The 27,334-nt window shown below is 37.8% G+C and overlaps 1 protein-coding gene across 1 annotated transcript in view; it reads left to right on the forward strand.

The window, feature by feature from the left end:
- The first annotated feature begins 3,054 nt into the window (after positions 1-3,054).
- Positions 3,055-27,334, forward strand: part of NOX3 (NADPH oxidase 3) — a 39,097-nt gene continuing 14,817 nt past the window's right edge. The window contains exons 1-9 of the mRNA XM_069850982.1: positions 3,055-3,160; positions 3,813-3,908; positions 4,111-4,221; positions 6,056-6,140; positions 15,089-15,234; positions 18,232-18,413; positions 21,056-21,185; positions 24,319-24,411; positions 25,526-25,779. Coding sequence (XP_069707083.1) covers positions 3,116-3,160; positions 3,813-3,908; positions 4,111-4,221; positions 6,056-6,140; positions 15,089-15,234; positions 18,232-18,413; positions 21,056-21,185; positions 24,319-24,411; positions 25,526-25,779 — 1,142 coding nt within the window. The 5' untranslated portion in view covers positions 3,055-3,115. The remainder of the gene's footprint in view (positions 3,161-3,812; positions 3,909-4,110; positions 4,222-6,055; positions 6,141-15,088; positions 15,235-18,231; positions 18,414-21,055; positions 21,186-24,318; positions 24,412-25,525; positions 25,780-27,334) is intronic.

Below are 27,334 nucleotides of genomic sequence, written 5' to 3' on the forward strand. Positions count from 1 at the left end.
TAGAAATTCAGTAAGTTTCTTTTACAAAGGTAGAATCAGAGCATTGAAGAGCAACTGAAGCTGAACCTTGGCCTCTGTTCTTTCAGAATTGTCTTTAAAAGAAAATAAGAGGGGATAAAAGGAAGAAGTTTGCACTCTGATCAGTTTCAGCAGCTTCTCTCTCCACAAAAGTTGAATGGTTTATCAAATATATTGTGCAGCTTCTTCAGCCATCCAACAGAAACAAATCTCCATCTCACTTCTCACATTACTGGAAAGCATTGAGAAATAATATAAAAGTTAGAGAACACAGTACTGCTGCCATTTTATATGATATAATACAAAGTGTACACTCTGATATAGTCAGCAATTAAATGGCTGTCAGATGGTCTGCTAAATTAAAGCACTCTGATCCTCTGAGTCACTTGTTAACCTATATCCATCTCTAAATGTGGCATAGTGAAGCTGATCAAGTTCATGCACGTTACTTACAGACATAAAGTCAAGCACACAGGAAAACTGCAGAAGGGTAGAGTTCAGAGTCAACTGAAATTATTTTGCCTTTGAAAAACAAGGCATGCATATCTAATAATAAACTTAAGATAGCCCAGCAAAATGAAATGTGTATGTATATGTATACAGTCTCATGCAAATAATGTGTCTTGTAAAGGGTAAGCACTGTTGAAAGTACTTTAAAAAATTACTAACAACCTCAGATATAGGTTGCTGTCAAATAGAATGGAACTAACTGCGACTGAGGTCTGTAGAAGTAATTGATACAAACATTGACATTAATGCTGAGATACTTACATGGAAGAATTCAAAGCCTCATAAACCTCTTTCCATGCAAAAACTGACCTTTTAAGCTAATGACAGGGTTGCCTGTCTCTTGCATGTGAACTCAGCATGCCCATCGCTGCTTTTTCCCCAACTGGCAGAACAAATCCCTTTTCATCGTTATTCTATATCCTTTTTAGGATAGTTGCAGCTCATGATAATGAAAAAATAATAACAAAATGGAATACAGCTAGTTCTTTAATCAATAAAACTTCCTTTTCTGAGTCTTGTCTGAACAGTTTGCATTAGAAATCGGCTGAGATCACTGCAAATCAGTGTAATAAAATGATGACGACCAGTTCCTTTACAGAAAATGAAGCAATAAAAAGCTTTTGTGTTAGCTTTATGTTTTTATTGATAGATACCATACTAGAGACCACACACATTACCATTATATGTGAGAAAGAAACATAGCTGTTTCAGCTGACAAAAAATAAAGTGCTGTTGATTCGTTGGCTCCTTTAAGAGGTCTGTCATCTGGACTACATGCACTTCAAAGTCAAATGCTGTACTGAGATGTGCTGCTTTGAAGTACAGCTGCTGATCCAGACAAATTTTGGAGCCTAAACCAGCATATGAATCTGCTGCACTCTAAAAAAAATTCTATTTCAGGTGCCAGTTTTGACTCATTTTAGAAAATTGCTGTCTGGATCAGCTGAACTTCAAAGCAGAACACTGCAGCGCAGCATTTCTCTTTGATGTGCAGCTAATCCAGATAGTGGGTTTTCTCTCTCTGCTTTTTTTAAGTAGTTAAAATTGGCATCTGACCTTAGCAGTATTTCTCCTCACCCTCTGCACATTCTTCTTCCATTCTCCCTTATTTCCTCTTCTTATGACCTCTCTGAAAACTACAGCAAAACTGACTGTCTTATTACCAAAGCTACTATAAAGATGGTGATAGTGACAATAGCCCGTACCAAGTCACATAATAAACAGTGGCCCTTTACTGCAGATGGCTTGTCATAAAGTTTGTTAATGTTTAATTTGTTTAGTTCTTCACTTTTAGTAAAGGCAAATCAGAGAATGTTTTCTTTATTTTTAATATGATCATGGTGCCGGCTGTTCAAATAACCACCTACTAAAGAAAAATCTTGAATGGACTAACAGTATTCTATGTTACACTAGCCTGTCCAAAGGTTTTGATCTTGCTGAGAGTTATTGAAACCTGCTTACTCATTTTGTAGATGGCTCATTAGATCCTCAGAGAAGTAAACTTCAAGGAGAAGCAAGTAGGCTGAACAGTCCTCCAGACAAACCTGGAGGAATAGAAATCTCTAGTTTTACAAATGAAAACAAATCCTGAAAAAAAAGGTGTAAGCTCTAGCCCTGGAAAGTGTGTGTAGATAGCATTTGAAGATGCTTATATTTCCTGAGTACCTTAGTACTGTCAAAGCAATGTCATTGTGTAGAAAAAACATGGGAGCAGGCTGCAGAGCACAGGGAGAGCCACAGCATCTGCCAGGCTGCTCAAGCGATGTACGCAAGTAAAGGATGTGGTTTTTCCCAACCCATTTGTGTTCAATCCTCTGAAACAGGCATCCTCTCTTCACCTCACAGGCCATGGGTGAATGCAGTTGATGTTTGTGAGGCTTGACAGAGAAGCCCAGGAGAAAATTAATTGTTATTTCTCTCCTCCTAGCAGGAAGGTAAGGAAGGATTCATGTCCTTACACTGAACATTGTAAATAAGAGAAAGAGAAAGTAATTGCTTATTTTATAACTGTGGCCAAATGAATGAAAAACTCATGCTTTCTAACATTGTCATAATCTATACTTGCAAGAAATCCAGACAAATGTTAGAGGGACACCCTTTATTCCGACAATTCCAAACTTCTGCCTGAGTGATTTTGCAACTCCCAAGATCTTTTAGCAATGCTCCCGTCTTACACACACATAAGGGATGCCTCTGTTTGCTACTAAATTGAATGATGAATCATAAAGAAATATTGCACTCTGTTCAAACTGCAGAGAAGCAAAAAACCCCACTCAGATCCATGCAAGAGGACAATTTACTGACAGCATCTCTCATTTGCTGAGAAATAACTCCATAGAGAGAAAGGACGGGACAATGACCTGCATTTTATTTACACAGGTCATGAGACATGTCACTGGGGTGATCTGTTCTTGTCAGGCAGTCCTTAATTAGAAAATTCCTAGAGAAACCTCCTGCTCCCACTAGGTGCTTATTAAAATCTAAAGACAAAAGGAGTTAGTAGAAAAGCCTGAGGAATGGATGAAAAACTTGAGTTACACTGGAAGGCACGAGTCAGCTGCTGCTAGCACAGGGAGAGGCACTCAGGATGGGATGCTGGATTTTGAATGAAAAACTCTCAGTGCTATTATTAGTGAGTATTTTTAGCATTAAAAACTATAATTGGATATATATAAATATTTCAAGCTTGTTTAAAAGACATTTTATGGTTTGCTTACAGTAATACTCCCAAGCTTAATGTAAAACTTGTCATAAAATATTCAGCAGCCTTTTTATAGGTAGTCTTAAAAACAATTTAAAGTCTTACTGTTTTATTTTTAATTATTTTTAACTCCATGTATTTAGTCCTCAGATAAATGGAAAAGGGTTTTGCAATTGTAAGTGAAATTATATTCCAAATTATTATCAGAGGCTTTTGGTGAGTATGGGGGGGGAGAAAGAAATTTCCTAAGCTCCTATTTCCCTGCAGTCCTACAATTAATTTATTTTAGTTTTTATTGCCTTTTTGGAGACCAGGCTAAGCTGTGTGTTTAAGACCAAGTTTACCATCACACTGTAAATGTCATCTATAGCCTCTGCTGGGTGGGCATAGGACCGTAATTCTGCATTTGCTAAAAGATAACCTTATTCTAGCACGCATTTGTGATTTTCATCACCTGTGATCAAGAACTGCATTGTACGCTGATTTTGAAGTATCTCTCAGATACTTTTATAATAATAACCAGTTTTATAAAGATTAAAAAATACAGTAAGTGTCATTAATCTGTAACCTGTCTGCTTTGTAGCTGGCATGGCTGGGACTGAATTTCTATTTGTTTATTGATACCTTCCACTGGTATGAAGATGAAGATGCTTACATTTATACACGGATTATGCTGGGAGTAAGTATGAGTTTGATTGTTAAAGGGCTCCTCAAGAAGAATGAATGCATAGTCTAATTTTATTTACATCCTTTATAATATTTTTGATGCTTCAAAAGTAACTTTCCCATATAAGAGTATTATGTTAATATAGTATTTTCTTTCTTTTGCTCTTCCTATAGCAAGCTTGTAATTTAATTTCTTTATGCTGTTATATGTACAGTCAACCCTGGCTTGGGCAAGAGCTTCTGCAACATGCCTTAATTTTAACTGCATGCTAATCCTGTTACCAGTCAGTAGAAACCTTATTTCATTCCTAAGAGGAGCGAGCACTGTAAGTACCATTTCTCAAATAACCACATTATCCTCCCTTTTTTTATTTCTGTAGTTCAGCAGTATTATCCATATCAAACATTTTCCAAGGAATTTTAATTTTTGATAGAGAAATCTGTACACTATTGCCTAGTTATTACCATTTAAATTGTCAGTATTCATGACTGAAGAGAAACGAATGGCTTGTTTAACATAGTGCTCTAAATGCAACAGTGATTTTGGCAGCCACTGTATAGCATGGTGTCATGAAGTGGAAAGTGAGGAGCCACAAAAAAGGGATCTAATAATGCAACTTGGCCAAACAGAGAAAACATGTATCCATTATGTGTATCCTGTGTAGCTGCAAAGCAAAAATTGGAGAGAGAAAACAGAGAGATAGACAAAAGTCTCATAAGGATAATAAGGAACATGTTTAAACCCTTCTGTCTGAGTGGTCACCATTCAAGTCTTCCTTTCTTACAAACTTGTGGTTTTGTAATGAATGGTCATCTGCTCAGAGGCATTTACATTAACCTTAGCACCACACATAGGAAGTACTTAAGGATTTAGCTATACTATATATAGCATCAGCTCGCAGTGAATTATTACAGTCAGTGCAATTCCAACATCACACATTTGGGTAAAAAATCGCTGCTCAATTCATGACTCCAAGAACAATGGGAAATTACAAATTGTAACATTTTTTGATTTTATTATAAGCTGGTTCTTATTCTGGTTCTGCCTTTTTTTTTTTCTTCCTCAGTGTTAGAGCTACATTTTGAGCAGTCTTTAGGCTGGGAATCAACACTGTTTTATAATTGTTTGAGTCCGGGAGCTAAGAATTTAAGACAAAAAGTTGTTTTGGACTCATGAATCAGTTTTTGAATTAACATACCATATGTGCATGCTACTAGATGCTGAGTAAGAACTCTGAGAACTGGAACTCTTCTCACAATAATCAATATTATGTTCCTCTGAAAATATTCTGCTCTTGAGGAGCACGGCACAGTGCAACTTGACTGGCTATAAGCATGGTCAACACAGGGCTGGATCCAGGGACTCTCTGAGAAGGTGCTGTGTCTTGGCATTGCACCCCATGGTGCTCCAGGTTTTTGGAAGATTTATTAGCTGGGAAACAACACGGGTAAACACCAAGATCTCTGGCATGGCACTGTGTCATGTTGAGCGAACAATCCAGACACCTACAACACCATTCAGAGTCTGAATGAGGTCTGTGAGGACTGTCTGGTTTCCAGTAGACCATGTTATTTTTGGCTCACTGCAGCTCGTCCTGGCCCCAGGCTGGCTCCGAGCAGAGACACCCAGCTGGCCATGAGCACATCACCATCAAGCACTTCAATAATGGGAAGACAGCTCAGTAACACATCAGCCTGAAGCCACCTGTAGTCTAGACAGCCTCACCCTCCCAGGGTGTCCATTTCACGAAAGCAGTAAAAATGTTTTCATTGCAAGCTGGCTTTGCCAGCGGTTCAGCTGTGTTCATGCAGCTAAACCTGAGCTTGCAAAGCGATGGTGGCCCAGCCTGGTGTCCTTCTACCGGCAAATCATTTAACGAGTCCAGGCAAACCACTCACAAATCACAGTTAAATGTACCAGTGTTTTATCAAACCTCTTTTTGAGCCCCTGCTAAAGCTGAATAACTTAAGAAATCTTGGAGTGTTACTATGCCAAAAACAGTTACCCGTGTGCCAAAGTTGAGGTTATCCCAAAACTTCCACTGACTTCCTTCAATATTCCATTTTTAAATGTACTGAACTCATCTCTTCTCCTTTCCAAAATGTCAGTTGTAAATAGTAATAGGAATTATATAAAACAAGTTCTGCTTTTTCACCAAGTGCTGTGGAGGAGCACTGAGGAGACAGCTTGACAAAAACATCACATTTCACAAGATGGTTGCCTATGGAATAGCTGTAAATGCAAGTAAGCTCTTACTTTTTTCCCTTCTCTGCCATTGACCTGTTTTGAATTTCATGGTGGTTCTGCCTATTGCTGTAATCCCCATCAGCTCTGAGATGTGCTATTTTAGTGCTATCATTTGGTGACTGCAGCTTTAAATATGTGGTGGAGTCCCATCTGATTAACCATTTGTAAGCTTTTTTGCTTGAAAAAAGTTCAACTGTTAAGTCAATAAGTTTTCAACCTGGATAATAACTACTAGTTGCCATTTAGTTAATGTGACTGGCTTATGTGCTCTAAATATTTAGTGTAAATAACTTCTATTAAATCCCTGAAAGTAGATGTCTGGGGAGACAATAAAGCGTTACAGCCTAATTTCCTAAGGAAATGGTGCTTATGAGTCACACAGCTTATCTGCCCAATGCTACATCTTCTTCAATAAGTTTTCAACTGGGTAATAAATTTAATCTGAATTTGAGACAAGCAGCTGTCTTGAAAACATTAAATTCCTATTTTATTTTTTTTTAAAACAGAAGATGGGTACTGGGAACTAATAGGCCCCTTGAGGAAAAAACTGCATCTTGGGATCAAAAGTTATCTGTTCTGCTGGTCCTAGTGACTTACTGATGTATAGGTGTTCATTTACCTGGCCAGGAAGAAGACATGGAACCTTCCTGTCCCCTAATTGGTTAAACAACCTGAAGAAAACTGAAGCTTGTAGAATTCAGAAGGCATGTGATGAACAGGAGATAGTATGGGGAAAAGGGAGGGAAGGAAGTACAAAAGGCAATAGGAGGAAAGACAGAAGCACATAGGGATGGAGAGGCATCTGCAACAGACAGTTCTCTTAGAAAGCAAAAAGGAGACACAGGATTTAATCAGGGTTAATTGCAAGCATAAGGCATTTTAGGGTAACAGTTCAACCCCCAGGCTAACAGAGCAGATCCTGATTTCAATACCTTTTTTTTCATCTAAGAGAGGGAGCTTCTTTTGAGTGTACAGGTTGTTAATGTCCCCATGCAGTGAGACAATATTTTGAAGCCAGGATTGCCATTAGGAACCAATAGCTAAAATTTGTCCTTTGTATCTAGTGCTACAGAATCCAGAGAGGAAGCTGGGGATGAAAATGTGCATCTTATAGTGTAGTATGATGATTTACTTATCTGTCATGTCCATTCATTTATCAGAATTCAGTTTCAGCATAAAGCAGATTCCTACAGAATGCAACATTGCTTCTTTAATTAACAAATCAACTCAGGAATGTAAATTAACCAACTTCTACTTGGTGTATAATTTGTCATGCTTCAAAAAGAAAGAAAACTGCACAGTCAAACCTTTTATGTTTTTGTTTTTTACATTCATATAAAAACGTTTGCTAGTGCATTAAGGTGGACAGCTTGGGAAGTGCAATTCTATCAGAAAAGTGATTACTTTATGGCTTCAGTAATTCCAAGAAAAAAGACACAGGAGCTGATCTGAAATGACAGAAAGCACCATTATTTAATTCTATCACTCTCTAGGGAGAAAATGAGGTTTATTCTTGGGTTGTTGTTTGGGTTGGGTGTTTTTCCAGAGTATAAAATGGAAAAATAGTTGATGAGATATTTGAAGAGGAAAAAAAAAATACAGGGAAGTCTAATGATAAAAACTTGACAACTTATGAACTCATGCTTCCCTAGCAGACAAGTAAGAAAGAACTATCATATTTGGGAAAACACTACATCACTGTAGAGTCAGACTTGGGTAAATAATGGCCAGCAACTCAGTTGCCTGAAATTAAATATCAAATTCATAAAAAAAAAAAATACAATCTATAGCACATATTGTGACAGAAAAGCAACACTTCAGAGTAAAGAGGAACCCACAAGTATATTGAGTCCCTTTTAACAACATCTAACAGTGTTAAAATGTGTAAATAGATGCCATTTTCCTCTCAACTGACACTTTATTTATCCAAGCATTATACTACTTATATTATCTTTTTTTACACAAAAGCATAGTCAACTCATATTAGTCTATTGCAATTTAATAATTCTTAGTTAAATGAATGTTCTCCCCTGTATGATCAATAGCTTAAATGTGGCAGTAAGAAGTTAAACCAATTTGCAGATCAGATCAGTAAGCTTAGCCTCACAATAGAAAATTGTAGACTCCTTTATTATTGAAGTAACATGTATTCATCTCAGCTTGCCAGGTGGTGTTATTCCAGCACATTTATTTAATAGCGTTCTAAAAATAGTCAGTGCAACATTAGTATTGTCTGGCTTCTAACATGCAGCAAACTCAGCTAAGGTGCGTGTGGCCTTGGAAAAAGTACATCTGTACCTTTAATTTTTCATCAGCTCTAATACAAATTCAAGAGCAGGCTTTAATTGTGCAGGTCATAAAGGGATATAATCAGAGTCTAGTGGAAGAGGGAAGTTGGAGGAAAGAGAAAGAGTAAACAATGCTATCTATAATCAAGGGCATCATTGAAAATTCAGTAAAGGGAATTCTGCTTCATTTGGCTTCCTGCTTTCTGCATGCCTGTCTGTGATAAGAGCTGTCTGGGAGTTATTCACCCACTAATAAATCTTCCTTATAGACCTGTAACTCTACTAGAATAGAATCATAGTTTCATGCGCTCTCAGTTTGATCAGAGCAAATCATTCTATGCTTTCTAATGCAAACAGACTTTTGAGTTGAGAGGCAGTTGTCTGAAATCTAAAGCTATCTACAGAAGACAGTAAATAACATTTTTTTACAGTTCCTCCCTCTTATTGCATTGTTTCTTGCTTCTTAAGAAAGTACATTCATATGTTTTCTGAAGCGAGGAGTACTGAGGGGATATATAGGGTTTTTTACTTTGACATACAGCACAAGTTTTGAAGAACAAACTACTTCTTCTGTTGTTTTGATATTTGCAGGAAGGTTATATAGATATATTGCTCCAGTAGCCTTTGACTTGTGGTATGAATAAAGCCTAAGCAATTAAGGGAAATTACGGGAAGGACAGAGAGATTCTTTGTAGCTAAGCTGTTTGAAATGGTGGTTGCTGCTCTTCAAAAATTCCAGCTGTGCAATTTTCTCTTAGAACATGCAAAATGACACAAAGTATAGTCGTGGCAGGTATGTTAAGCTTCTGACAAGCACTGAAAAATCTATAGCCAAAAATACTAGAAAGCCTTTCCACTTTCAACCACATTTTTGGTAGTGTTGGCTGTGTGAAGGGTTTTGGTGATCCGAGTCACATTTTTGTGTAAGCAATGAAGCTTTCAGGGAAGCAGATGCTTATCTTCAAAAGAGGTTTAGCTGATATCTGTGTTGTACTTCCAGAAATTACAGAAAATCAAATTTCCATTAAACTGCATTTTTTTCAGATTGTTCAAATCCAGACTTAGTGCAAATACTAGGAATGAATCTACATTATATTAAAAATTATAAGCTTCCAGCTAGGATAAAAAATGGTCCAAGTTATGTTCTTCTTTAATGTTTAAAACCATTATAAAAAAATCAAAAAATCCAATGCAAGTACGTGTGTAGTCACTATTGCTGTAATTTTTACATAACCTGCACTTTTTTAGTCCACAAAGACAGCACTAAAGCTGAATTAAGGGTTCTGTGTAACTATAAATGGCACAAGGTGATAGGTGGCAAATGAACCCAGTCTTGGTCGGGGACAGAAGCCTGGGTTAGCTTCTTGCAAAGCCATTCTCTTCACTGCAGGCAGAAAGGCCAGGATTTGACCCTTTGATTTTATCTTGATGGGTTGGTTAATCAAAATTTGATTATTACCCTATACAGGCATGCAGAAAAAGAGAGAGTGAAATCTTGTCCTTAGATAAACACAAGCAATTTCTATTTTGTTCAATGAGAGTTGTGCATGCTTCACTGAAGGCACAATTAGCTGAATAAGACTAGCTAAATTGACCAGAATTTCAAGATAATTTAATTACATCTCTTTGTATTTAAGAATATGTACAGTAGACACTGTGTTCTATTAGCAACCCTTTTTTCCTTCTCTCCTTCCAATAAAGCCTTTTATTTGATCTAACAGACTAAATAGAACATCTTGGGGTCAAATACAACTTAATATATGTTAAATGTTTCAGAGGTTCCAGATGTCATTAAAACAATAGTCAAAATCCTTCAGTTTTCCTGCACAGTCATAAACATATAACTTTTTTTTAAATATATATAATATATTATATATACTATATATATATTATGTATTTTATATATATATAGTGTGTGTGATTTATTCCATTCTTAATATTTAAGCATGCAGCATGAGGAAAAAATTGAAATGAAAATCCTGGGATGTAGTACCTTAAACTTTGCCTTCATGATTTACTTACATAAGTGGTGCAGGGAAAAAAATCAAGCTGTAAGCTCAGATTTCAGAAATCTGCATATTAATTTTGGAATTGCTTAGCAAATTCTATACACTGCAGATGTCAAACCCTTCAGAAAATGCACTTTAGGGATGTAAAATATCTAATGCTAGAGACAATGTATCCAGTACCAGACTTTTTAGCCTGCTACAACTATTGTATGTTAAATGAACCACACTGAAAATGGAATTAGATCTTTGCATTACTCTTACCATCCAGCTATAATTCATTTTTAGATGGCATCATTTTTATCCTAGCAGCACACAAAAAAATCAGAAAGATTAATCTAATAATGCTCTAAGCAATATTTAAAATCATAGGAGACTCAGGTAAACCAACATATTCAGTACATCATTAGCTTGAATGTTAATATTTTCCAGTGTATCATTATGGCCTGTACATTAACAGCTACCACGGAATAGCTTGCAGGAAATAAAAACCTCTCCTGTTCATTCTGGAAGTCTTCTACACTTGCAATATCCCCCTACCTGTTAGATGAAAGCTGGAGGGAACATCCCCCAGAAAGAAAGATGAGGTAGATCTCAGAGAAGGTCTGATTATGTTTCCATTGATAGTACACTTAACAGTAAAGCAGAAAAATATATAGATGGACAAAATTGTAGAGAGGTGGGTGCTGGCCTCTTCTTCCAAGTGACAGGGGAGAGGACAAGAGGGAATGGCCTCAAGCTCCGCCAGGGGAGGTTTAGGCTAGACGTTAGGAAAAAAATCTTTACAGAAAGGGTCATTGGGCACTGGAACAGGCTGCCCAGGGAGGTGGTTGAGTCACCTTCCCTGGAGGTGTTTAAGGCACAGGTGGATGAGGTGCTGAGGGATATGGTTTAGTGTTTGATGGGAACGGCTGGACTCGATGATCCGGTGGGTCTCTTCCAACCTGGTTATTCTGTGATTCTGTGATTCTGTGAAAATAGTATCCTTCAATAGTCTGCAGAAAAATCTTACTAGATTAAGTTGCAGAAAGTGAATCCCTTCTTCCAGGGAAAAGTTGCAACATGACTACTCTTCATTAAACCTTAGACTTGAGACCTCCTTTCAACCCATTTTTCTTCTGTTCAAGACTAGAATACTTTGTTAGGAAATGTGGACCTCTGTTTGTCTGGAATAAACTATCACCTCATTTCACTCTCAACACTCAGAATATACCAGATAGCACTAAGTTTCCTGTCACTGCTGACATGACTACAATTTGCGCAAATCATGTACAATCCTATATTTTGAGGAAAGTGCAAGATTTCATAGCCTTCTGAACAACAAAAATGTCATAATTTCATGTGAAGACTTCACAATCTGCAGTAACACTATAAAAAAAAATCTATGTATTCTGAAGGTGAAAGAGAGAAAGTGTATTACACTATGAACACAGATTCAAACCTTCATCTCTAGTCAATGTTGCTAGTTTAAGTGAGCAAGAATAATCCAAAACCTGCAGTTTATATGCTACAGGGAAACTTTGGTAAAACAACACTACCGGTTACAACTGTCTGAAACTCACATGGTCCCAAGGCTATGGTGACTATTGCATCATATAAGAGTTACAAAGAATATCGTGCAGGTATAGAAGACAAAAGGCCCAGATACCGTTATGGGTTGTAGTAACCACTAGCAAATGCCAAGATATAACTCCTTAGAAGAAGTCCACTCAGAGATTCATTGTCAGGCCTTTCCATTCTTTGAAAGTTTTATCTCCTGTTACCCTTAGTCCAGTGCAGGATTATCTGCAGCATGTTGCTCCACAACCTACCACAGAGAGTGGTCTATTACCCCACACCTCCATCCTCCCAGTGAGCTCTTTCAGATATCAGAGAAATCAGGTCCTCATCAAGCAACTACTTGGTTCCCTTCCAGCTGGATCTGATAACATCCTTACCAGGCCAAAACATCCGTTCTGAAAGGAGCCCCATGTAGGAGAAGTTCCTCCACCTCCCACTCAGCACTTTAATGTGCTGTTACATTTAAATACATAAACAGTGTTTATATACTGCTTATACAACAGTTGTACCCTGGGGAACAGATTGCTACAGCCCCCACACAGCTGCCACCTAAACCCTGCAATTCAGAGCCCCTCAGGCTTTTGGATTTTGACAGTCTGAATCCACACATCTCACTCACTGCTTATGGTCTAGAATAACCTTCCTTATAGTGTTCTGCTGCTGCTGAGGTGCTGGGAGGAACGTCTCCAACCTGATGCTGGGCAGGTTGTATCACATGCAGCACCTAATCCATAACAACGTACGCGGGACATACTGGGTCACTGAGTCCAATACCCTCTAATACTCACAGTCACATCATATATGCTATTTCATAAAATGACCAACCTTCAGACGAAAGCTACTTAGATTGCTTGATCCCATTATCCTATTTACTGAAAGGTTATTTTAGAGTCTCATTTCTTTGATGGCTTGAATCTGTCTTCTAATTTCCAGGCTCATTTTATCTCTGTGCAGTTCATATCCATTTGGATTCAGTCTCCATTCCACTGAAGCTATTCTGGCATGTGTAAATTATTTCTTATTCACTGGGACAAAGATTCAGAAAAAATGGGACCTTGATTTTGAGTTTGGGTGCTGAGGATATTCACTTGGGATGCCTGTGTCAATAAATATTTGATTATTTGTCTTGAGAATTTCATCAGGAGGCAGCTCACAAGAGAATAACCAGTCAGCCCAGTGACTAGGATATGTGATTTGGTTTAAAGCCCCACTTTAAATATAATGTAACAAGGATTTTAAAATAGGTCTTTCATCTTCCAGAAATTATCTAAGCATAGGGCAATGAGGTGAAACAGGTGTTAAAGAGTGACGAGGGGCAGTCCTTAAGTTAACATGTTTTGAGTGAAGTGCAACCTGCCAGTCCACCAACTACAGCACAACTATTGCTCTAGAAGGATCAACTTAGAAGATCAGAATGAAAATAAACTCTCTCCAGCATGGATGCATGGGCTAATCTACTATTAAGGGGATGAGAGCAATCTTCAACCTTTTTGCACTGGCTGCTTTAAGCACTTCTGCACTAAGCATCCCACCTTAACTCATATTCCCATGCCCACAGCTCTCCCCGGGGGCTGGAACAAGTTGCCCAGAGAAGATGTGGATGCCCCATCCCTGGAAGTGTTCAAGGTCAGGTTGGATGACATTTTGAGCAATCTGATCTAGTGGAATGTGTCCCTGCCCATGGGGCTTAAAGAATAAGACAGTCTTTAAGGTCTCTTTGAACCCAAATCATTTTATGATTCTATGATTTTATGTGGAGTGAGGGAGCTCACTAAGTGGGTGGGCACCTAAAAGTCTTAGCAATACCAAAGTCCTTATGCATTTAATCCTATGTTTTCACCTGTGATTACTCAGTGATTAGCAGAGGAAAACATTATTTTTGTGCAAATAATTACAATTAAAAAGAATGGGGGAGAAGGAAGAGAGAAGAAAAAAGAAGAGAAAAGAAGAAAATAAGAAAAATTAAAAGAGAAAAGAAACAAAAAACAAAAATAAAAAGGAAAAAAGAATCTTCTTTGGAGAGAATATTGTTTCGGGAAGCAGATTATATTTGGTTTACTACAAATACTGCCTTTTAGAAAGGTTTTTTAAATGGTCAGGCACAGGAACAGATATACATTTAAGGAAAGATGGTAATGGGAAGCTAATTATAAAAGTAGCGTATTCTAATAGCTTTAACTGTAAACATGTAATTGTTTTTCATTGTCATTTTTTTATCCATTGGCATTTAATATTTTCCATTAATAACAACTTTCTGTAATGGATTTCAGAATCTCTCGTATTGAAAACTGAAACTGCACCTAGCATGATTATGACTTTATCTATGTTAGCCAATAATGAAACAAAGTACTTGCTTTTCCCCCTCTTTTGAAACTATCCTCTTTCAACTCAAGAAAAGAATTATAGGGCAATTCTTACTTCTGACTTTTCTAAACTGACCATCTCATATACCTTTTGGGGGCAGGCCAGAAAAAGAGGTGATATATGATGCTCAGGGCAAATCAGATCTAACACTGTGTTTCAGACTTCTCCCTTAAAATCATAGTTACTATGTCTTCCCCAGACTCTATGTGCTTAAAGTAATGCTATAGCTACTCGTTAATAGGGGACAGATTTTCGGATGCATCTCTTAAGCATTCCCGGTGCAAATTGCAAATTGGTCTATGCCTAAAACAGAGAGGTTACTGTCTTACATAGTAATATTAGATCATTGCACATCCTAGTATATTAATAAAAAAAATAGGTGTTTCAATCAGTTTACCTGATTTTGAACAATTTAAAATCAGAGACAAATACATTTATGTCATCTCTCAAGAGGTCATCCTTTGATGACACTGAAGACTGCAGGGCATTTGACTGTAAACATGGGAGGTAACCCTGGAACTGCTCCACATCAACATGAAGCAGTTGCTTCATATTAGACACATATTTGATAAAATTTTCCTTTTATTGTCAGCTTAACCTATGCAAAGCGCTCAATTTATGTCCAAGCTTTTCGAATACGTTGTAGTTTGCTTAATGAAGTTCCTGCTGGCAGTGTGGACATGTACAAGTGTGTCTATAATTTCATACCACTCTACCTCTCATGCAGCCGTCCATATTGTTGCCCACTTGATCAACATTGAGCGGTATCATATCAGCCAGTCAAAGGAGGCTGGGGAGTTACGGAATAAACTTTCTGGCCTTGGCAAGAGCCCAAATGAAAGCTACTTGAACCCAATCAGGACCTATGAAACGGTAAGCTGTCACTTTTTGGGTTTCCTCATCTAAAGTTTTCCTCTGTGGATTCTATTGTCAGTAAAACTGTATTTCAAAGCCTTTTAACTAGAGCGAGAAGGTGCTGCCAAAGGTTAACCTCAATTTCAGCTGAAAACACTTACTCAGAGCTGCAATTTTCAGGTTACTAAGCTCAAAGAAATGTCTACAGTATTTTAATGAGTTTGTCAGGAGACAGTTGAGGGAGGGATAAAGAGTATTGTGAATAGCAGACAGTGAAATGAACCTGCAAAGAATTTTTAAAAACTACACTTAAGGATCAATATATGGAAAAAACCACAATTTCTTTCCAGAAATAAAAAAAAAACAATATTGCATAACAACATTTCCTCCACAGTTGCTACTTGTCTTTCCCCATGGTTGTGCAGTATCATCCCAATCTGGGAATTGATTCTGCTTTGTAACGTGTCAAGGGTGGCTGCCCAGGGGAGAGCATGTGCAAAACCACCCAGAGGATTGCTACATACAGGAGTCAGTGCACGGGGAAGGTAGTGCTGGTGTGTGCTTTTCAGAGACAAACAGGTCTATGCATGCATCAGCCCTGCAAATAAATGGCTCTGCTTGTTTTGGGGAAGAAAAGTGACAGTTTCCTTGGCTATCGCAAAACGGCATGAGTAAAAAACCATTCTTTTTAATACTCATAAAGAAAAACAGATCCTTTCTGCAATACATGTATGTAAAACATACCATGATTTCCTTATTCCATTGTACTATATATCACATATATGTTATTTGTTTGCTTGTGTATACTTTTGTAAACTCTTGAAGACTCCAGGGTTAAAATGATCCTGGTGAGATTCCCGCTTTTTAGAAAGTTCCCACATAAGCAGCATTCAACCAAGGCTGCATGAAAATGGTGTGGGGCTCTTCCAGTCAGTGGTGTGTTCCACTGAAACAAGACACAAAGTGAGATGATGTCTGGACAACCATCAGTAAGAGTCCATAGTACTCTTCAGTTCCAAGGCATTTTGTCCTATTATTTCTCAGTTCCTTTCCAGTTTGGACAATGCAATTTTTGCATCTTTCAAAACAAACTAGTAAATAATTCTCAATATTTAAGAAAACCAAGCAAACAAGTGGTCTCAACTGTGTGAACACAAAAGTCGTAATGTCAGTGTTGACAAAGCAGTTTATCAGAATAAGACAGCAAGCATGGACTAAGCTGCCAAATCTTTCTGCAGACCTGGTGCCCACCTGCACATCAAGCACGTGAGGTGTTCCCTGAGAACAGAACAGAGGTCACAGCTCTGAACAAGAACTTACTATCTTTCAGCACACATTTTTTTCCTCCCCTAAGCCTTCCTGTAGTGATATAATTGTGAAGTAGGTCTCTAATTAACATTAAGATCTTAAATACCCTTGAGAAGGAAGACTAGCATTTTCTGAGAATCTCTTACAGATTTCTCACAGTAATATGCCCCACAATTACCAGTCTAGATTTTACTCTAACCTCCAATATTTATAATTCTTTTATAGCCCACTTGTGTCTCAGAAGCTACACTCAGAATTAATAAATCATAAAGGAAAGTAAATAAAAGATTGCTTCTAACTTCAGAGAAGAAAATTTTCTGAGAGCAACAACTCAGGTGTTCATTTCAGTTTCTTCCTAGCCCTGTAGCAGCAACACACTAAGTGGCTTTGACATTTTTCCTTGTTTCATCACAACAGTCAAACTAGCCATTGTAATGGAAATGTTCAAAAATCACCTATATCAATCCTGTTAATATGCAATAGGATCTGAACATACTCTTCATAGGCACCAATTTGAAAATGTACTGTGTGCTGTCAAGAGTGAACATTTGAAAGAATGATTTTACTGTAAAAAGCAACTGCAAAAATGGCATTGTGAAATTCTATTACCTCTAGGGTTTTCATATCAAATGAATGCACTTTACAAGTTTTTCTAGTGTACTAAGCTGTAGACCCAACTCAGGATCCAGAAGACATGCTGAGTACCTTCATTCCTGCATGTCAGCATCAGGAAAACAGATACATGTGCTTTGCAGGCCAAGTAGGGGCTTCATTTACACTCCACTGGCATATTTAGCTTGAGTCTCATCTTGTGTGTCAGCTTTTTAGTGCTGTTCTTCACCATTTGCTCTTTATAACTTAGATCAGCATCTGACTTCTGTGTTCAGAATCTTCATTCTCTCTTCAGTATATTTTGGTGAGTTTAGACAGATGTAGCAGACCTGTGCTGACATCTGTGAGTCATGAACACGAAGGAACAAGTTCGAGCCCAGCATACTAATGTTTCATCACCAACAAGCAGAAAAATGTAAATATGTCTTTTAAAAAATAAAACCGAGTGTAATCCAACATATCTCCAGGTAAATGTAACAAATAATTAAATGAGATATGTTGTTTAGGTAAATGGGAATGTGCCTTTTTTTAATACGCCATTTCAGGGCTGCTGAAAACCCACAAACTTTGAAATAAAATAAGCACAAAAAAAGCCACACACCTTTATGGTTGTGGATGTCTTAGCACTTCATTTTATCACACTTACATGAATAAGCTGTTTTCTATTGCTGTATTGCTTATTACATCTCTAGGTTTAATCTTCTCTTTTCTCTAATAATTTTCTTTTTTTTCTGAGATACTTTTACATAAGCAGAATAGATAAAAGTACTAATGAGACTGTTGAATTCCCTCCTTTCAATTCCTGAAACATATAAGTGGCAGCAAACATTTACAAATCTGTCTCAGATAAGCTTGAGTGGAAATAGAACAGAGGGATGTTTTTCCATGCTTTTCTGTGGCAAAATGGAAGTTGTCTTGCCCCCATGCCTTCTTCTGGTTTTGTTCCTATGCTGAAAATAGATTTTGGTTTCACATGTTATAGTAGCAACAGTAACAATAGTAAAAGTAACAGAAGTAGCAATAAAAATAACAATTATAACAATGGTTGCTAATACTAATGTTAATGCTAATGCTAATAATGTATTCTTATTCTAGAACACAATAGGAGAGGTACTAGCCACTATAGCTGGAGTAACTGGAGTTGTGATAACAGTGGCTTTAATTCTGATTATGACTTCATCGACTGAACTCATCAGAAGATCATGCTATGAGGTGTTCTGGTTTACCCATCATCTCTTCGTGGTTTTCTTTATTGGTTTAATAATCCATGGCATGGGGTAAGTGTTTGCATGAACTACACGGGGTACATGTACACAGTTGGAGATGAAACATGATCCAAATGTATAAGCCTGTGCTTTTTTATTACCTAGCTGCTGGGATCTTTGCTTGGAGACAGATTGCAGACTGAAAGTGTTTTGAAATTAAACCACACCACTTTTCTGAGGACTAAAAGTTTAGTTTAGTGTTTTCAACCACTCCTATACCATCTTACAATCTGGACCTTATCAATGCATCACTACAAATGAATTTCCATCCCTGAGAACTGATGAGATTGCAAATAAGGAATCAGATCTTTGTGGGTTCAAAGTAATAAAGGATAGACCTTATACTTATAGCTCTTGTAAGGCATTTTGTGACCGACCTTGTACAAGCATTACAAGCTTTTAGCGTGTCAGCTACCTGATGGTGAATGCCCTTGTGCCCATTCTTCTCTACATTCATAAATGTAAAGTGATTTTGCCCTTCCTTCTCTATAAGGAAAAGAACCCCAGGTTTACTCACCATAGAGAAATAGGCACTATACTATGAATTAGGTTTAAATTACTACAGTAACAAACAACTCAAGTTCATGACTAGCCTAGTCAGGTGGCATTTACAGAGAGGCATGACTGTCAGGTCACTGATTGTTCCCCACCATAAAAGGAAGGTCTATCCTGTTGGTTGTGGTTCTCCCACTGGGAGACAGCAGGGTTGGGGAAGTTCAAGAAATGATAAATACCCTGTTGATGCAGAATGACAGCAAAAAAGGTGCCTACTGCAGAAAACATTTCATTTTCTGTTTCTAGATGTAGTGACATCTTCTGCTTCTTCTTTCATGTGCCTCCCCAGATTTCCTTTCCTAATTTCTTTGCAATAGCTCCTGCATTGGAGCATCTACACTCACATTTAAATTTAGATAGGGAGTTCAGTTTTGATGCAAATCTTGTGGTCCTCATCACCTCCTGTGTTTTGGTTAATACCATGACATAATCTTGGGCTGCATAACACAGTGTTTTGGGATGAAACTACACTGAGAGGAACACACCTTTGTGTGCCAAGCACTAACAAGTGATCAATTCACAGGACCAAGCCAGACTTAGTCCTAAGCCTAGGTAACCCTCAAACATCTACAGTGCAAGACTCTCAATGAAGACTGCTTTGCTCTGTACATCTTTGCCTGCTGGCTACCTAACACACACATGGCTTCAGGCTGTTGTAAATCTTCTCAGATCTCAGGACAGTCACTTGTGTTTTCACAATACAGTTCTTGTGTCTGTTTTAGAAAACATTCAAATGTTGTTGCATACCTCTAAAGTATGTTCAGACCACTACTGTTTGACACAGGGATCTTCTTAGCCCATAGTTATGTGTGCCTGTTCCCTAGAGGTACATGGCATTACCATGGGACAGGGAACAGGCCTGTATGATGTTTTGTTGTGTGTTACTTTTCTCACCTTTTTCCTTGCCACATTCAGTTTGGCTTTGAGTGTTCCTGAAATTAGCCCAGTTAATTAGTCCCAAGTTTCAGAAGCACAGCTGCCAACAAATGCTGTAAACTATATCCCAGCCTGATTACAATTGCCCCCCTTCCCCTCTCTCTGTCTGGCAAAACTTTCACAATCTAATTTCAAACAACTATAATGAACTATAATGAACCCTTTAAACCTTTAGCTTTGTAAGCTCTGTCTGCCTAGCCAATTGACCAACACTCCTCAGCAAGAGACTTCCCTGAAAATGGGACACTTATTTAATAGCCCTATGGACAGAATTCAAGGAGCATGCCCCTTATTCCAGTCTGGGAGTGTGGTGCAACACAGCAACTCTCTGCTGCCCCAACACATCCCTGCTACTACTCCATAAAACTCACTCCAGTCTACCACCTTTTCTATCTTTCTATCTGAACTGTTGCCAGCTGATGTCACTGCCACACAGAAAAAGGCAGTGCTTCTTATCTCCTTATCTCTTATTCAAGTAGCAGGCAAGACAGGCTAGTGTTGTAGAGCCAAAGTAAGTATGGAAGAGAAAATTCAGACACACAATGAAAGAAACAGGATTTCCCCATAAAAACCATCTTTCTCCACCCATAATCAACACCAGCTGAAACCCATTTAAACTGAATAGTCAAGACTGATATGTTTGGGAAAAATATGCATTAACATTCTCTGAAGTAAAGAAGCTAGAATTTAATATGTTTAGAGAGTACACATCTAATTACAGTCCTCCAACTTTATTTGCACCTTTTAAAAATGCGTTTAGAAAGCAGCAAAGGAAAGAGGTCTGTCACTATTAAATTTTATTATTATTCTTCTAAACAAAACCAGATGCTTATATACAGAGGTCAAAGTATCTGCTCCAAAGAACTTGGAAATCATTCTAATTTTGTCACAAACAGCAAAATGTCTATTTTCTATGCAAGGACTCTCCACCCTTTGGCTGCATTTATGTATACCGATACTACAACACATTTCTTGCATTTGGTCAAAGTCATGGCAAAGCTAAAGGGAAGGTAATTTGAACAAGAGAGCAGAATAGAGTTGAAACAGCCAGTACTTGTACTTTCAATTACCTCCAAATCTGCATTCAACTATTAGCACAAAACCTACAGGCACACAGGAACCTTGCAAAGAAGTATATCACCGATAAACACTTTTATTTTAAGTCAGCTTGTCCGAGGTCAGACGTCTCAGAGTCTGCAGCTTCACAATGTCACCTACTGTAAAGATCACTACTTGGAATGGGAGAATGCCACTCAGTGCCCTTTGCCTCAGTTTTCTGGAAACAAACCTGTGGTAAGAGTGATGCTTGTATTCTGATTTTAACTTTCTATCCTTCCTTGGGAGGCCAAATGTCTTAGGGAGCCATGGGCTGGAGTGTATACTAGTGAGTGGTACTTAGTGTCATATTGAGAGAGTAGTTTCACATTTCTGTTTCTCTCCCTGTGCATTAAGATAGTGATCACAATCTCCCATATAATCAGTATAGACAGGTACAGATGAAGAGCAATGTATAAAATTTTGGTGTCGTTAATAGTAATTTTTATTTCTGGAAGATCCTTTAGTTAGGCAACACTCTCTTTGAAGGGTATGGATTTCAGAAATGTAGCCTATTTAAATCTGTTGTGTACATTTATTTTTAATTATTCAGTGTCACTGATATCCTTTATATGTTCATTGCACAAACAAAGCCTCCAAGTGAAAATCTTATGAGGGTAGAGATACAGAAACTACAATGCAACAGTAAAGCTAGGGATGCAAATTAATATTATTATTTTAACTAATAGTTCTTTAATATGGATGGTCTAAATACCAAGGGAGAATAAGCTGGAGATAAAATTATGTCCTTGCTTTAGGGCACATGCTTCATACTGTCCAGCCTTGATGTCTTAAGTCAGGTAAAAAGGAGAGAATTTGAAACAATGAATTATGAATGGGTAGGCAAAAGGCAGGAAAAATGTTCCACGGAAAAGTGGTTTTGCTGCAACAAGATTGCAAATCCACAGGGGGTAATTAAGTAGCAGACTTGTACAGTATGTCAGATGTCTAGCATCCAAACAAAATCATTTAACATTTACAGCTCAAGATTTAGCTTGCTCATATGCAAGTTCTAGTTGTTTCTTCCAGAAAGAGAAAATAGACCAAAGGAAATCTTAAAATAAAGGATAAAAACCTAACATTTAGTGTCTTGTAGCTCTTTTAGTGGCTGACATAGATTTTTTCTTCAACTAAACTATTGTTAGCCACTATCCAACCTGCATATTAATGAGAATTTCAGCTACAATGTCTCCATAAAAATCAATACATGGCTACACACCATGAATACAGACATAAGCTTGCTTCCAATAGCATGTCTCGACATTCATTATCATAAAGCTAACTGGAGAGAACCTCTACTTCTCTGTGTTAAACCTATTTTGCCACACTTTCCTGCATATCCAGAGCCACACATGTGAAGTCACATTGCTTTAAATTAACTGTGATAATACCATATGGCATATAGATCATCTATAAGAACAGTGTTTTGCTGGATGGATAACGTTCTATGGTGTAATACCTGCTAGGCATGACAGTTAGCACAAATTCATTCAGGGGCTAAAAAGCCATGGAGAGGCTTGCACAGCTCTGGCAGGGGGACATGCAGACGTGACTGAGCAGGGAAGGGGCAGCCCAGTTCACAGCTGGGATTGCATGAGGTGACAGCAGGAGGCACACCCTTCCGGCCATGGGTCCCCGGGGAGGCTACCATGGCAGAATCCCTCACTCAGTCATGCCACATCTGCACCTCTGCTCCCATATTTCAGCAGGTAGGAGCCTGATCTGGCTCTTACTGAGGATGATGAAGCACTCCTGTTGCACCTGGGACATCCACTTCTATCCTCACAGCCTCTCCTGAGCCATTGGTGTCCCATCTCAGTTCATTCTCATTACAGGAGGAAACACCACCTAGGCAAGAATATAGATGCCCTGATTAGCTGGCCAGGAGCCGTGTTGCCTAGCAGACCATTCCTCCTGGTAGATGTCCTGTGTCCCAACCCAGCCAAAAGATATTTTGTATTGAATGCTCTGTTGCACTGAAGCGATGGCATGTCTGAAATCTCAGCTGAGCTCTTGCACAGGGTAGCTTGCAACCTTAACATTCCTGTCACGTGCTTTTATTTACAGATAGCGCAAATGGAAGGGAGGAAAAACAGGTCTCATCATTATTGTGTCTTGATATATGCAAATATATGCAAGACATGTGAGATTACCCACTGTGCAGAGACACCTGTAGTATTTAGGGACAACGGATGTGTTGAGTTTCTGCTTTAACTAAGAATCTTCTGGCTTAGGCTGGTTTCTTCCCATTATTAAATCATGCATTTTTTTAATTTAATTTTCGAGACTTAACCTTGGGAAATTGCCTCTCCATCCTCTTAGCACTTTCTAAGGAAGCCACATAATTTTATGGCTTACTTCTCATAAAAGATACTTTATAACCCCTGCTACCCAGTTTGTGGCCAAAGTCAATGTTTCAGCAAGTAAAGTTACTCTTTGGAGATTTTTAAAGCCACATAATTATGGAGTATTCAGTTTGCTAGAATAAGCTGTGTAATTAATAAAACTGGAAATAAAACAAGATCTCCTACAGAAAAAGAAAAGGGTTGGGTTTGGTTTTCGGGGTTTTTTTTTCAGTCATGAAGATTCAATTACATTTAATTATCTTGGCTATCAGTGCAACCCAGTAAAATCATCAGCTAGTATACTTGAATAACCAAGTATCTTTGATTGTTATAGTGATCAGCACATACGATTAGCAAGTACAAGCAGAGCAATCATCTTCAAGACTTGAAGTATGATCAGCTTAGTATCCTAGATCAAAAAAACCCACTTTTATTGATATAGAGCTGACTAATGGATTAAATGGAAATAGATACCATTCCTCTAATTGAATATTTGGGACTTAATGTTTTCTCATGTAGTATTAGAAAGCTCACAGCTGACAATAAGAGCTACTCCTATCTGACCCTTCTGAAATATTTTAGACTTTGAAGAGAAAAAAATACTAATGTTATGGATAATATTATATAAATGTATGCATCTATACGCCTTCAGGTCCAATGACATCTATACTAACACCTAAACAGATTAATCCCTTTCCCTTTTAGTAGAAAAAGATTTTAAAGGACTCTTCTTGGCCAGAATACAGATAGATATTAGCATTGCATTTGGAGTGTGTCTGTGAACGAGTCCCATATGTTTGCTCCACAAGAAAGCCAGAACTGTTACAGTAGCAACAGAATTACTTCCTTGAGAAAGGGAAATAAAAAATTACAGAAGAGAAATAAATAATTTCATTTTATGCTACCTGCTTATTTAAACCAGAAATGCAAAATATTTTTCTAGAAATTAAAATAAATGTTGGTTTTTAATATGCAACTTTCTACAGGCGTGGAAGTGGGTTTTAAGTCCCATGGTGCTGTACATCTGTGAAAGAATTATTAGATTTTGGAGATGTCAACAGGAAGTGGTTATTACTAAGGTATGTCCCATAGCTTGCATATCTATAAAAAAAAAATTACATCAATGACATTTTTAATCTTTTGTAGATAACTCCTTTATATTATGGCCTCATTTTTCACTCCTAGCTTTTGCAGCTCTTCCATCATTACCATGGTATCAGTCAAGTATTGATTTTAGGTCTTGTTTTTATTCCAATGGCAAGTCTATAGGAATGTTCTATATGGGGCCAAACTTGATTAATGATGATCTGTGCAGACGATCTCTCTTTTTATTGAAATAATAGGCATGTTCTATTGCAGTAAAAGGCAGAGATGTGCCTTTGCAGGACTTTACTTCAGTAGAACACGGTATTTACTTTCAAATCTGGAGGCTCTCAATGAGATTAAGGGTTATTTTATCAGTTAGCAGAAATAGTCAAAGCTTCATTAATACCACTGCAACAATTTATCACAGTTGTAAATATCTCTGTGTGCTAAGAGCCTATTTAACTCACAGCAGAATGGATGGGGAATGCTGCTACTGAAGCATGAGTCCACACATATCAAGCCCACAATCAGAAACAGGCTTATCTTGTGTGAAGGGAAAAGCATGTCAGATGAGTCTCGCTGCCGATTTCACAGAGTGTCTGTGATCTGAGAATCTCAGTATACTATATATGATAAATAAAACTAGCTGCTTTACTGAGATTACGTCTTAATAAAAGTACATTAGAACTGAGCTCACTGGGCTTTTTTTCTTATTTCCAAACAATAATACCATACATGTTAATTGTGTTACGTGAGTACAAAACTGGGGAATTATTCCAGTCTATTAAGGAATACCTTAGCATAGGCTCTACTAAAATAGAAAGTTGACAAATTGTTGAGCTGTTAGAACCTTTCCTCTGCCTCTTACACTCACAAAGCAAGCTGCCTCATGATACACACTGTGCTCACTCTCAAGCTGTTGGGTGCAAACAGCACTGCAACATGAAGTTTAGGCCATAATCTGCAAGACTTTTAAAAATTACTGTGCATCCCAATTTGCACTAACTTGTAGTTGAACTCAAGCAGGAATGATTGTAAAGTCAAATGTTACCTAATGGAAACAGTCTTCTGAAGGAAAATAAAATAGGTCCTTTTATTATTGTTTAGGTGGTGACTCATTCCTCTGGAGTTCTGGAGCTCCACATGAAGAAACGTGGCTTTAAAATGGGACCTGGTCAATATGTATTTCTACAGTGCCCATCTGTCTCACAGCTGGAGTGGCATCCTTTCACCCTTACCTCAGCCCCTGAGGAGGACTTCTTCAGTGTTCATATACGGGTAATTGGGGACTGGACAGCAGCCCTCTTCAAGGCCTTTGGAGCTGAAGAAAACACTTTCAAGGAATTGTGGATGTTACCAAGGTTTGAATATCAAATGCTATATTTTGAAATGTTAATTCTATACTTTAAAATAAATGTTTACATTTTAACTTTAATTAATTTCTTGTGTGTTCTTTATGATACAGTATTAGGTCACGGTTCTGGATCCATAAACATGCCATTACACTAAAAAATCCACAAATAAACACAGTCATGAGCTTAGGCCAACAGCTGCCAAGAAGATGTGATGACTAATTCAAGATTTAAAGTTCATATTGATATCTATATGTCTGTTTCTATCATCTAAATCTCTAACATCTGTATCTACAGTGAAAGATAGCCATTTTGAAAGACAGATGCTTAAGAAGATATCTGCTAGCTCTGTGCCTGTATGCTTATACTCCATTGGCACCCATCACCTGCTATCCAAACCTCCAGCTTTTTCCTTTCAGTTACTCAGATATTTTGTGGACCCAGAAACTTCTGCCTGAGCCTTATTACATTTCAGCAGTTTCCCTTAACTCTGTTTCTGATGTCTAAACCCTGCTCCACTTTATAAAGGTTATTGGTGTTCAAATTCTTTATCTGTGGCATCTTAAGCCAAGCAAAAGTTGGTGCGTCATTGTTGCAAGTCAGCAGGGCTCTGCTGAAGTTAATGGGACCATCTGCACTTACACCAGCTAAGCATCTCTCTATATATGTAATGGATTCAAACCATGCAGCTCCTTGCAGACATAGTGGAGATTTTCAGCCAAGAAGAGCCTGGCATGGGATTTTTTCAGTTCTGGCGGAGTGTGAAGGGCCAGGGGCTGAAGGGACAAATCTACCCCTGGAAAATTGCTTTTGATGAGGGCATTCTAGTAAAACAGAACAGCAAAAGGCACATTTTAAACTATGTTTATATAATTTAATTGGACTTGGATGCTAAAGAAGATCCTCCTAAAAAGCTTACAGACATCTTTTAGCTATAAAGGCAGGCTAGAAGGTGGGGGCAGAGAAGAAAGTCTGGTCCAGACTTTGTATTCTATTAGTTAATAAGAATTAGAAATGAAACCCATGCCTTTGTTAAAGGCAACTGGAATGAGAAGTATGCTGCTTCAGCAGAACTGGAGCAAAAATGGTCCGAAGTGACTGACAGCCAGTGTAAAGAATGAGAGGGAGGAAAATGTTATCAAACATTGTTTGCCACAATGCAGGGTTGAAATTAACAGCACTGTCATGTATAAAGACTATTCTTTTTAATCTTGTTAGGGTGCCTAATGCCATCATTCAGTTGCTTTCTTGCAGTATATTAAAAAGACTATTTCAATAGTTAAGCAATAAAGCAAAAACCAAGTCTTTTTCATAGGTTTCAATATCTGAAGATAAATACCGAATTGGTGATTATATTAAAAAATAACATATAGCAGAAACCGAGTAGAAGACAGAAGCCATGTAGCAATTGAATGATAAGGTAGAGTTCTACAAATAAAATAGGTATATTGCAATTATTAAAGGAAGACTAAAATAAAATTTATATGAATTTATACAGGTAACAAAGACAGTTAGTAGTGATTTACGGACAATTTGAGAGATAAGACCATAGAACAGACTATTC

The sequence above is a fragment of the Phaenicophaeus curvirostris genome, chromosome 2 (genome assembly GCF_032191515.1).
Source record: "Phaenicophaeus curvirostris isolate KB17595 chromosome 2, BPBGC_Pcur_1.0, whole genome shotgun sequence".
Taxonomy (NCBI): Eukaryota; Metazoa; Chordata; class Aves; order Cuculiformes; family Cuculidae; genus Phaenicophaeus; species Phaenicophaeus curvirostris.